The following is a 13,317-nucleotide window of genomic DNA, read 5'->3' on the forward strand; positions in this document are numbered from 1 at the left end:
TGTCCATAATAATAATGTGATGCAATAACAAATATTCATATATTCACTATAATCATAACTGCTCCACTGAAACCTTTGTTTTTCTATACGAAGGTATATGGCAAACACTACCTATTAGGAGAACAGACCAATTTGAAAAATGTAATTTAATAGTACTGTCTTTCATGTGCAAAACTTGACCAGAAGTCCTTGTTACAGTCTCAGAAAGATGGTAGACATAACTGAAACATTCTTGTTTCATGATCCCCCTGTATGAAGCTCCTTGCTGGCTTAGATACTGCAGTAAAATGCAAAAATTCATCATGCTGAAAAGAATGGCATTTTGCCTGTCGTTCTTGAGAGATGTAAAGATCAAGATTAAGGCACCCTAAGTATTTATCTCTATAATGGATGGTGAGTGATTAATCACAGTGATCTTTGCTCTCTTGAGTTAGAGGGGTAACCATCCACTGTTATCAGCCGTGTTTTGACTGGAAGCCACTATCCCTTGAAATCACATAAGGGTTATTTTCGGTGAATTATAATGATGAAATGATTATTAACAGAAGACATTCTTACCAACAAGCTAGCCAGCTGCAATTTTTCCATTTGAAAACAACTGACCAATTAAAAAGTTATCCAATTTGAGTTAGTCACGCCATGATCCTGGGAATTTCACCAAGACATTTAACACATGTTGCTGAGGCTCTCTCTATTCACATGTTCACAAAATGATGCTGTTTTCTGTGCCTATTCAAATATTCCTGCTAAGATGGAGCCATAACAGTTACATGTGGCTGCGATTCAGAGCTCCCAGAACACTGGCTAAAGAGAAAATGTTATAAAACCTTCAGTTCCATTTCAGTGGCTCTGGTCTATCTGTGTAAAAAAAAAGCGGAATCCTATTCCAAAATACATCATCTAAGTCAGTAATAATTACTTAAGCTCAAGCAACAGGTCTTTTGTTAAAACTTAACATTAAAACCTTTGTTTCTGCACCCTCCCCCTGCAGTGTATCCACAAGGACATTTATTAGCTCTCAGCTAATGAATGTTCTGTGTATACAAACACAGAACGGATGGTACCCTAATGTAGACAGGAAATGTGCATCTCTGGATCACCTTTAAATGTATCTATGAGCACTAAGTTGCTTTGTTAATTCTAGTCCTGTCATTATAGTTACAAACTTCTGACTTCTTTTTCTGATTCTCTGTCTATAGGACTGAAGAGGTCTACATAGGGTTTCCCTCCAAATTTCCCATTTACAAAGAATAGTTTAACCAAAAAAAGCCACTTTCCACAGGACTGCAGTGTACATCAAATAACTTCATAGTGACTGAGCTTTAAGAGTTACAAGCAGTAATGATAAGCAGAGAGTGATCAAGTAAATTCTCATTTTAAAACATAGACTAAATAAAAAAATGTTTAGAAGAGAGAAACAGATTTTCTAAAGCAAAAGCCAAATGCAAAGAGAAAGAGAAGGAGACGGAGGGAGAGGGAGGGAGAAAATCAAGGGTTAAAAAAAAAAAAAAAGCAAAAATAACCCCCTAAAAATATCCTAAACCTAAGCATGGCATGACAGAGCTGGTTGAACATTTCCAGCCAGCTGGCTATAAAACAGAAGCTGAAGTTAGCCAAGTAGTTGAGAGTAAAATGAAAAACAGGTGCTGCCTATGTTTGGGTATTTTTATTATTTACTGAATAGTGCACCCAAAACTGTGTTCCTAAGGACATCAAGTCGTTTGGGGAGAACAGGTGCTTTCCCTGGAAGCTCCTGGCTGGTCTCTTTGGAAAAGGAGTTCTGGGAGGCCAGATTGGTTGTGCTGACTTGCATATGCCCACCCATGGATGTGGTGGTCCAGTAACCCCAGAATTTAGCTGTGTTTGCCCACAGTGGTGATGGGCAGGTCAGAAGGTAGAACCTGTTGACTGCAGTCTTTACCTGCCAACATGCAATCGTGACAGATGCAAACTAAGGACACTCACAAAGATAATAAAAAAACCATGTAAATTAGAAATAGACACAGCTGTACATGAGTGGGGTGAAAGGAGGTAGGACTAGAGGACACACAGAGGTCCTTGCCAACCAAAATTATTCTGCAGCTCTAAACTGGACCATGAAAAGAGTTCGCAGACATTCACTCCTGCTGTTCATATATCTGGTGACAGAAGCACTGACTGCTTAAACAGATTTTCAAGCAAGCTATTACTGAATAAAGGGCTAAACACTAAAAGTACATTTTCATTTATATATGGTTGGTAATAAGGTGCGTCATAACCATTCAATTTTCTTAGCACTTAAGATTAGCTGAAAAAGGACTATTTAAGTGGAAGCTATACACCTGTAAGTATTTCTGTTTGACTTTCCACAAACATGTAACAAGGGATGGAAATGCACAACATGGCATCAGTGGAAAGTGATGCTTCTCAGCAGTTGTCATACAATTACCATTCTCTGTTATGAGGCACGGAAATGTCAGCTTTGCTTTTATAAGATGCTTGGCACATGCATCAGATTCTAAGTTTTGAGATTTGGGGCTTTTTTTTAAACTGAGCAGGAGTACCTTCATCAATTGCCAAGTTGCCTATGCTTAAGTTTTAACATTTAAAAATCATTAATTTTATATGTGTTCCTTCTTTGAATTAATTTGTTCTCACCAATAAGCAGTATAGATCCGAAAGCTAGTACCCGTGCTATGGTAAATCCCCCAATGGGAAAAATAGCTAGAAAGGTCAAAAGCTTCTAGAGATTAATCTAAACAATTTAGTTATAGATCTGGGGGGGAGTGGTGGGCTGGAGTGGGGGTGGGGGAAGAAAATGTAACAGCCCTGTAATACAGCAGACAAAAATAGAATGAAGGGGAGCGGAACATGGTAGAATATCCCTCTACCTTATTTCCCTGTATGATTTATAATACATACTTTTGGTCCACATGGAACACTTGGAAAGTAATTATGTTTATTATTTGGAAAACCAGCTGCACTGGAGGGTAGTATCATTACGTGGTCTGAATGATAATGAATGTACATAGTACTTTCTTATCCATTTGACTTATGACTTATCAATTACACTTTTCCTCCAAACCTTTTCAAAGTACTTCAGAACCAACCATTTTTTACTGGATGCTGCTCTGTTTCCTGCCAAAGAGCACTGAAACAAAAGCTGTTGCCTCCAGCCTTTGCCACTGCTAAGCAGTGTAAGGTGAGCGCACGCAGCACAGCCAGAGAGGTATGGCGGAAAGCATACTTTACCTCCATGCCTCACTAAATAATACATTGGCAAGGCAAGCACGCAAGAGATTTGGTGTCTTGTAACTACTATCAGACGTGTGTCTATCGAGCTTCATGTTTGTTAGTCAAACGAGACCGATGAATTAGAGAACGTTTAAATTTGTTTTCCTCTAAACAGGCACACAATGAGCGCAGCAGAGTCACAACTGGATAACTTGGCTGAGAAGAACACAGCGGTAAGATAAGCTCAACACAAACATACAATTTAATGTGTTTTTTCTTTTTTTAATAGGCTGTCTAGCGTGGGGCCTGATACTGCTCACGTAATAAATGAGGGGATAAAAGGAAAAAAAGTAAGCATGTCTTCCTCAAGTCCCATGAATATGAATAATGCACTTTCTAGTCATCTCTTATTAAATGAGAAAACATGTTGATTTTTCAGGTAAGAGATAAGAATTAGCATTCCAATGTGATTTACCTCAAAATATTGGAAGCTTGTTGCATTTGCTAGAATAGGGGTCTGCCATAATTTACAGTTGAAACAACATCTCTTAAAGTTTTTTTATTTAACTATTTATATTTGTGTCAAGTTAAATCCTGGCATGCTAAATGACAGCCCAAATTAATCTGTTTTCTCAAAATATGACCAGGAATTTGGAAGTGCTTTACATTTTGTAGTAATCAAGAAGTACTGTAACTCTTTTCATAAACTTGTCCAAGCTGCTTTTGTTAAGAAGTGTCTGAAATGTAAATGAAGAAATGTTACAGATACTTGAGGCTCTGCTTACCTGCAGAAGAAACTGTAAGCTTTTAAAGCAGCGATGTCAGAAGTGTGTGCCTAGCTATCATGTGCACATTTAGAGTCCTTAGGGGAGAAGAGATTATTCAGTAAAGTGGCCAGTGAATATTGCAGTTGGACTAGATGATTGTTGTGTTGAGCGTGTACTTCCAACTGCACCATTTTGTTCTATTGTTGACTACATCAAAGAACTTAGGCAGCTACCGATCCTCTCTTCATCCACCTGCTTTTCTGCCCAGCATTACAATAAACTAAGGGGTCACTTGCTTTTTGTCCTGTAGCCTCCTCTGAACCCTGAGGGTTGCTCTTCATGGGAAATACATTGGGTTGAATGATATACAGTCTTTGCTTGAAACCTATTTGTCATCCTCTCATAATTTAGCCCAAGAATGCCTATGAATCCTCATTCCAGGGATTCTTGACAGTGCACATTTACTGGAACCACACATTAAGGGTGGGATAGAAGGGGAGCTGTCAGAGGCAACAGCTGGATGAAGTAGTATGAGAGACCATGGAAAGGGCTTCTCAAATCCTGTCCTCACAAGAATTTTGTTTTGGGTTTTTGGTTGGGTTTTTTTTGCTGCTGCCATTTTGGTGTTGTTGTTGGCTGGTTGTGGTTTTCTGTGGGTTTGTTATTTATTTGTTTAGGGTTTGGGTTGTTTGTTTGGGTTCTTTCTGTTAATTGAGAAGGAAATCCAGCTCAATATGCAATGGCAAATGGCAACTGCTTGACAACAGACTGTTTTATACTGCCAGGAGAGGACTTATCAGTACAATATGCATGATTATACCATCCCACAGGGATACAGCTAAATGAACACAGCAACACTATTCACAAATAGTTCTACAAATAAACTGTCTCAGTTTACTATTTTTACAATTTCTATTTACTTGTTTGCTAGTGAACCAAGGAAAGACTTTGCATGTAAGAAACATTTAAGATAGCAAGAGTACGATGAAAATGCAGGAAGCCATTTTGGCAAAGGAATACACAGCAGAATTGATACAGTTTTTCTGAACAGCGCTTTTAATTACTTACATGAATATATTCACTCACAAATTGAATGGTCTGTGAACAGTAGAAGAGGGCTTATCTCATTTAAAACACAAGAAGAATACTACCATTTAAATGATCCTATTGTAAAGACAGATCAATCAACAGCTTGAGGTTTTAAAAAAACCTGAAAATTACTGGATATCTGCAATATTCAAGTCTACAAAATCTACAGGCGTTTCTGTAGCTTTTCGATCAGGAAAAGCATACGTTGCTAAGATTTATTACATGCAATGAAGAATTACTGTAGGCCTCTTATAAAATCAGTGGGAGAGAGATCCAAAAGATCCCAGAGAAGGAACACCAAAAAAAAAGTAAAGCCTACAGTTTCATTGCAGTGTTTGAATGCTGTACTATTGCTGACCTCATAAAACAAACACAGTCATGCAAGTAGCATTCACAAGGACATAATTTTGAAGGCTATATAGCATTTTAGTTAGTTCCTTCACAAAAATCCGCCATCACTACCCACCACAATAACTGCTCACCTAACTTAATTTGTTTGGTACTGCATTCTTCCTCTCACAAACACACCAATTTTGGCCACAGAAACATACTTGTGTCTCCTAGACCAAGGAAAATGAGAGGGCAATGCTCCCTGCAGAGTTTTAACCTGGCCGAAACCTTTATCCTTGTTCATATAAGGATGCATCATTTTTATAGGCTCTTACTTGACTGTTATGAGCAGAGGTCTGGTGCGATGGGACTGAAAACATCGGTATAACAGACAAATTCTGCCTTGCCACAAGACCCATACATAGGCAGGTTCGTATTTTGCAGCTCTTGGGAAGAGGGTAGTAAGAGACTCACCAGCGTGAATTTGCCTGTGATTTCAGCAAATTGGATAGTGTAGTTTGGTTATTGTTGCTAGGAGAGCGTAAATCAAGATAAATTTGGGGGAGAAGTGAATAGCCCAAAGGACAAATATAACCAGATAGCCAAAAGCTAAAAATAGCACACACAAAAGAGAGGGGGAAAAAAAGATACTTGATAAAAGCAACACTATCTACTCTCCCATTCACCTAATTAAGATATTTTTACAGATGACTAGTAAAAGTTAAAAACTACATTCAACAAAGCCAGTATGAAATCATAAGTGATGTAGCTCACAGTCCAAGTCCGTGCTTATTTTCTTCCTTTATATTCACAAAGGCTAAGGCTCTACAAAGCTCAGGAAACAAAATAACTGACAATCTTAAATATTCAATATTTATCCAATATTTTACTTTCAATAAATTCCCATTAGTACTCTACACTAATTTAAACTATGAGCAGGTAGAGAAGGAAATTAGAAGATCAGAGACTGGTTTTGGAGATAGTAGTAATAAAATATAAAACCTCAAATGACCTCTAGGACACATCAAATTCTGATTTGGATTGTCTTGTTCTTTGGGTTTTTTGTTTGTTTGTTGGTTTTGTTTATTTGTTTGTTTTCCCCAGTTTCAGGCACTTTCATTAAAATATATCTTTAGGAATTGGCTTAAAATCAGGTTTAGGCCTACATTCAAATTTATTCCTAACATAGATGCAGATGGTACAATGTTACTGGGGGTGGGGGAGAAAGGAAGGGAAGAAGCAGTGCAGCAAATCTTCCCCTTTATAAACCATTGAATCTCCACACAATTTCACCTCACACAAGTCAATGCAAACAAAACAAATGTGTTGGTTTTATCTGTTGTCTAGCAGCCATAGGCCCCGCAGTAGACAAGGGTAAAAGAAGCTGCCATTTTCAGTTAAAGGTATTCTGTGATCTGTGAGGGAGATGGAGATGAACTCCAAACTATTTCTGAATGATGGCATACAACCTACCCTGACACATACTGAAACTAACAAAAGAACCCACTAGCAATAAAGCAAAACATAGGAGAATGGGGATATTGCATAAGCACACTCACCTGAGTTAGGAAAAGACTGCTTCATAGTCCAAAATCAACCCTTAGATGCAGTGTAACTCGGGAGTATTTGTAACCTAAAACCATGAGTTAAGTTGAACATTCTTGTGACTGGTGAATTCAACAGCTGTTCTTCATTTTGAGTTAAAAGTCAGACCCATTAAGATCTTGTATTGAATCAGACAGCTTAGAACAGGTATATGTGGTAGAAGAGGGAAGGGTGTTACTCTTTTGCTTGCAGGAAGGGAAGAGCATCTGAGACAGCTGGAGGGCAATTAGCAGGATGTTAGCCACAGTCACAACATAGAACTGCCAAAAAGCTAAAGAAAAGACAAGCCTAGGGCCAATTTCTGGCTGGAAAGAAACTCTTTCTTGTTCTGTGTAAGGAAGAAGAACTATCGAGTGCTTCTCCTATTTTTTTTTCCTCCTAAGCAAAGTATTAAATCAACACTAACTCTGGCTAAATATTATCTCAAAAAAAATCCCAAGCCTAACTCCCAATGTTGCATATTTAAGCTCAAACAAATATAGGCATGTAAGAATAGTTAAATACGTAACAAACTCTCTTGCCAAGAAGGGAGGGAGTAATTAATTGATATTTTAGCTGGTAGCTGGGTCTCAGTTCTTGTTAACATTTCTCTCTCTTTCCTGTTTTAGAAGCAAGTTCTTTCTACTCAAATTCTTTTTGAACGAGAGATGAAAACTTATATTTGAGCATTTGCTACAGGGCAGAGAAACCTCAAAATTAAACTTTTTGGGAGCTGCTTTCAGGAAACGGGTAGCAGATTTCAACAACTGGTGCAAAATGATAGAATAGCAATTTTCCTTCACAAGCGTACTGTAAGAAAGATGGAATGAGCCTTTGTGAGAACACAGTCAATTGATCAGAAAGATTTGACATCAACCCTTAGTAATTTACCTGCCAGAAGAGTTACAGTGCAATTAGGAGCACTGTACTGCAGGATGTGTTTCCAGCCTATCCAAGTGCTTTCACAGCTAATGCAGTAGCCCTTCACTCTACTAGCTGCATTAAAATACTGTGTCTTATTCTACACCACTGACAGCTGTATCAAATCTAAAAGAAACCAGCAGTCACCTGTCACAACACCTTTCAGTGTAGCACACACTGATTATCAGGAACTCATTCATTAGCCCCACTTTGTCTGAAATTCTCCCTAATTGTGTACTTGCTGCTTTTCCATTCATGACAGACAGCAATTCTGATGGGAAGCATAAAAATAAAATAGCTAAACACCACCTTTAATTCACTTTTTAATTAACATATTCCTGCTATATAAACACACTGAACCCTATCACTGACTCTTACTGGATCTCACTTTCCATTGGGAAGTGGCTTCTGTCCCAGCCACCAACCTGTGCCTCGGCCTGTCCTTCAACACACAAGGGCTATCAAGCCACCCTGTGGCGGCCATTGCTGGCACTGTGGTACCTGTCTCTGACCCCAGGTACATGTTGCATTGGCAGGACACGCTGGAGCTGGCAGACTTGCCCCTGCAGAAGGGCTCCGTGGAGCTCCTCAAGCAAAGATGGGAGTCTGCCAATGCTGTGAGACCTCGCCTGATGCTCCAGTGCTCATCAGCCCCAATGTCCCTGGTGCTGAATAAGATGAGCTGCAGCAGCACCAAGGAGAAAGTGCCAGCAGACAGCAGGAGGACAGACATGTCCAAGGAGGAGACCCTAGCAAGCCCTCAGCAGACTGAACATTTCCCCATTACCGTGGAGGAGCTGCGGAGCCACTTTGAGGCCCTGGGTGGCAAGAAGGTAAGTGCCTGGGCTGGGCACCTTGAAGGCATGGACATGGACCCTAGGGCTGCAGGCTGGTTTCCCCTCACGTCACCCCTCTCTTGTGCCCCACTGGGGGTGGGCAGTAGCCACCACTGATCCCACGGATGTCCTGCTGATAATTTGGATCAGTATGTTAATACTTTCTTTATTCCATAATGTTATTGGTCTGGATCATTTTAATAGTTGCTGGCTCGTGTATCTGCCAGTCTTTCAGGTAAGTTAGTGTGCAATTGTGCTTGCCCAGTGCTTTTGGGAGGGGAGGGGGGAAGAGAGAAAAACAAGATATTATGGCCTGAGTGATGAATTCTCCAATGAAACTATTTACAAACACTCTAAAACTTTCTCAAGCAATTGCTTCTTATTTGTAGCACGGTGTTGACTCCCTTTCAACTGAGAAACCTCTTGTCACTTCAGCCATAACATGACACACCTGGACAAATTGCAACCTTTATTTGTCATCAGATTCTTGTCTGAGGAATGTCTGTGATTTCCTTAAACTACCTGAGGAGACATTAATGCTAAAAAGCCTTTCACCACACTTTACCTCTTCTGCATGAAACTAAAACGTCCCTGCAGGTCACTGATGGAATATTTTATACCTTTCACATTGTAATTCCTCACTTCTTGTTCAGTTATCAGGTTAAAAAAAATAACAACCCAAACATAAATAAATAAAAATCCCCTTTGAATAATTTTTCCCCACTTCTCAATCAAAGATATACTAAAACTTGATGTTAAAACTCTGTATTTTACCAACTACTAACTGCTGCAGGATAACCCTCCCGGTCCATGTACTCAGACATGTACCCATTTAATTTTAATGCCCAGAGTGATATAAACATTTTTGGTTTAAATTGGTTTTCTGGTCCAGAAACTACAGCTCAGAACAATGCATGCTGACCATGACATAATAGCAGGATTTTTGCACAGAAATTATAAGATATTAGAAAGCTTTTTAATGTGAACAGTAAAATAAAAATTCATGTGATTCATGAAAAATCTTTTTATTAGCTTTAGACACATAACACAAAAAGTAGCAGGCACCAACAAAATAAGAGTTAAAACTTCATGGGATTATTGAGCACTTTAAAGACCATGTGAAATAGTCATAGACTGCTGCTAGGTGGCATACTCAAATGATTTTTAAGGTGCAGACCTCTCTGGCTGATCTAACTTGGTAATTTTTTAATAATAGCAAAAAAACTTTATTTCCTATAAAGCAGTACTTTCTTTTAGTATTACAGACACGATCATTCTTGAAGGAGGAATCGGTTCTTTTTTAATCTTTTTGATACAAAGAGCTCCTTATTTAGTGAAAAGCAGTAATTTTTTTGATTTAAACAGCATTCTTCACTTGACAGGATTGCAGACCTTTATTAAACATTAATTACCAAGAAAGTAAAAGGACTCCTTACTCCCAGTCTTAGAACTATTATACCAACTATATATTACTTTGGTTTAAATATACTTAAGGTTTCTTCATAAAATTTGCTACTGTTCTACCTGCAAATACTTTGAATTCATGTGCAGCTTAGAATCTCATCATCAGTATTATTATTTCACTGATATACTTCATAAAAATTGTTTCCAAGTATATCTCTTTGCTAGGTGTTCTTCCTCCAAGCGGAAAGCTACCATTTCTAATACAAAAGGGAAGTAGGTTCAGTAAAAAGGGTGGGAGGTGGGGGAAAGGGTCAAGGAGGAGTTACTTTCCTCTACAATTTTTTTACCAAGAGTGCTGCATATGAAATACATTTGATTAGTGCTCTAGGTAAAATATTCCTTTTACCCTGGCCAGCCAGAAAAGAACAAAGAAGTGTGCTCTCCAAAGAGTATGCTTTCTTGCTAAGTCACTGAAACTAATGCAGGAATTGCAACTGTTAAGATGCAGTTTATAAGCAGATGGTTATTATAAACTGGGAAGCGGTAAGGGGTAAAAAAGCATGAGGAACAGGTCCCTTTTTCAGAATTCAAGTGGAAAAGTTTGAATTCTGTAACCCTGTTCAGGTAGCTGTCTTAGAAAATGAGATCCATGTTGCCTTTGAGGATTTATTTTCCCAGTATTGTAAAACATCCTGAGGTTTCCAAGACACAGTCAATATGAAAGGCAGAAAAATTGAATCTGCATCATAAAAGGCTTTCACAGTGTTAGCATTTCAACATTTTTCTTAAACATTTCAATATTTAATTCAACATTTTTATTTAAAAAGAAAAATCTGTGCGTGTACAAAAACTGTAGACATCCATATCAGGGGTTTCTGATGCTGAAGAAGTATGGATACTCAGGTCATTCACTTACAAATCTTAGCAACAGAGAGCAAAAGCAGCACTGACAAGGTTTCAAAAAACCTCTGTAGGCATAGAAGGTCTGTGAAAGGATAGATTATTTCAGTAATCTGAAAAGTTGGAGCCAAACTGATGCTGGTGCTAACAATGCCATTAGCAGCTACGTCCAAGATCTTACGGCACAAAAAAATATGCACAAATTACAAATTCCTCCACTCATAACAGTGAATAAGCATGAAAAAATAAAATTGTGTGAGATAAATGTGATCCACAGCAATTTCAGGCTTTGCATATACAAAACCTGGACCTTTTTCCAGGCTTTATACATGCACACTGTGTCATATTTTAAATTAGTATCCTGAAGGTATTTAACTGTGCATATTAAGCATCTAGTGTGTATCTGGTTAATGAGAAAGACCCTACACGTTAGAGGTGACAAAGTAATTTATTACTATTAATGAATGTTAAGCATTTTAGAAGTTGAATATTACACCATGAGACAAGATACTTGTCATGAAAAACAACAGCCATTTAGTATGTCTTCAGAAGACACATTTTTACCACACTTGTATCAGTGATACAAGAAAATACATGTATCACAATAAATGCAAAGCTATGCCAAAGTTTTAGCAAAACAGATTGCTTAAGATTCAATTTTTTTCAGCCATAGCACACTCCCATGGGTTGGAGGAGTGAAGAATGGGGAATGAGCTGACGTATTTTCCTTGCATTTTGTAGTGGTTTCACTCAGAAGCAATCAAGGTTACAGCAAAGTTAGAAATGGCTATATGTAAAACGTAGTCAAAGCCGTAGAAATTACAGTGGGATTTTTAAAATATAAACAGAATGTCTTCTAAGGTTTGGTACAGCTATCTATATTACAGTTGCATTATGTATAAATGAATATGTTCATTAGCCTTATGGTCAGAAAAAGACCAACAACTGTTGTAACCCTGTTTAAATGGGCTATCTCTTGACTTCTCAGACTTCTGAGACTATGGTCCATTTTATTACTTTATTCCAAAGGAAAAATAGATTTTATTCTAAAAAGGCAAAATACCACTGACAAAAAATTCTATAACCTTTCATTCAGGTTGCATTTCCATTGCAGTGCTGTTATTTGTATATGAACAAAATCAATAGAGAAAAATCAGGGCAATTAAAGAATGTTAACACATGCAATGACTTCTAAACAATTAGATCAATCATATAAAGAACCCTCTGCTGGTTCAAAAATGAAAGACACTACTATAGGTACCTGCAAATGTATTTAGACTTTTGGCATATTTTTCTTCCTGATGGCAGCTAGGAAGAAAGCTATGCCCAATCCTATTTATTTGAATGGAATTAACACTTCATATTGCAACAAGGTTAGACAAAAAAGAGTAAACAGAGTCAAGGACTGAGTTTAATAACTTCGAAGCTAAATCACTTGAAGTCAAATTATTTTTGCCTGAGTTTATCCAAGTGGAACTTGGATGTATTTCCTTCTTAGGAGTATTAAGAAGTTAATTATTAAGTCTGTGCTGGAGCCTGTTATGGAAAGCCTAAAGTATCAGGCCTGTCCCTATATCTTTCCATTATTTAGAAATAAACTGATGTCTTATTCTTATAAAATGAAAAGTATTTTCCCCTTCCCTGTAGGAAAAAAAAGTTTCTTACAAATAATATATTAAAACATCAAATTACTGTACTGACTTACCATTTCCATCAAAAAACTACTTTAGTTTATTAGCACTCAAAGACATTGGAATGTTAAAGCAACTAAGGACTGTTTGCTGCAAATGATTATGTAAGTTTTTCAAGCATCCCAACTGAGAAAGTAATTTCATGCTTACTTTTTAGAGAAACCTATTCAAAGAACTCATTAAAACCATTCATTTAAATAATCTGGTATATGTTCATTAAACTGTGTCCTTTGCAGAAAGCATATGAACTGCAGCCAGAAAGTAAATGAAGGGAACTGATGCTTAATGTAAAAGATTAGACCTTTGTTAGAATTGTTTAAATAAGCAGCATCTTCTTTCTCTTAACACTCTCAAAAATATTTATGTGAATTTAGCAAAGCCATATAATGCAGAAAAGCACAGAAAAACCATGACGACCGTGGGTCAGTTTTGTACCCTGTTATCACTTGCATCATTTATATTTTTGCTATGGATGAATGCAAGCAAATAGTGAGGAATGCAGGTAATGACCAAAAGATTACCCTTGCTGAAAAGCTTGATGTTGAAAAGAGTGTTGTATGGTCAGCCTTCTGGATTTTGGCT

At 37.7% G+C, this 13,317-nt stretch overlaps 1 protein-coding gene across 1 annotated transcript in view; it reads left to right on the forward strand.

Annotated features, from left to right (window-relative positions):
• The first annotated feature begins 8,425 nt into the window (after window positions 1-8,425).
• Window positions 8,426-13,317, forward strand: part of XIRP2 (xin actin binding repeat containing 2) — a 39,921-nt gene continuing 35,029 nt past the window's right edge. Inside the window, 1 exon segment of the mRNA XM_061446979.1 lies at window positions 8,426-8,737. Coding sequence (XP_061302963.1) covers window positions 8,426-8,737 — 312 coding nt within the window.

This window comes from Pezoporus flaviventris, unplaced genomic scaffold (assembly GCF_033815535.1).
Source record: "Pezoporus flaviventris isolate CSIRO_AGI_PZ_B2104156 unplaced genomic scaffold, CSIRO_AGI_Pfla_v1 ptg000001l, whole genome shotgun sequence".
Taxonomy (NCBI): Eukaryota; Metazoa; Chordata; class Aves; order Psittaciformes; family Psittacidae; genus Pezoporus; species Pezoporus flaviventris.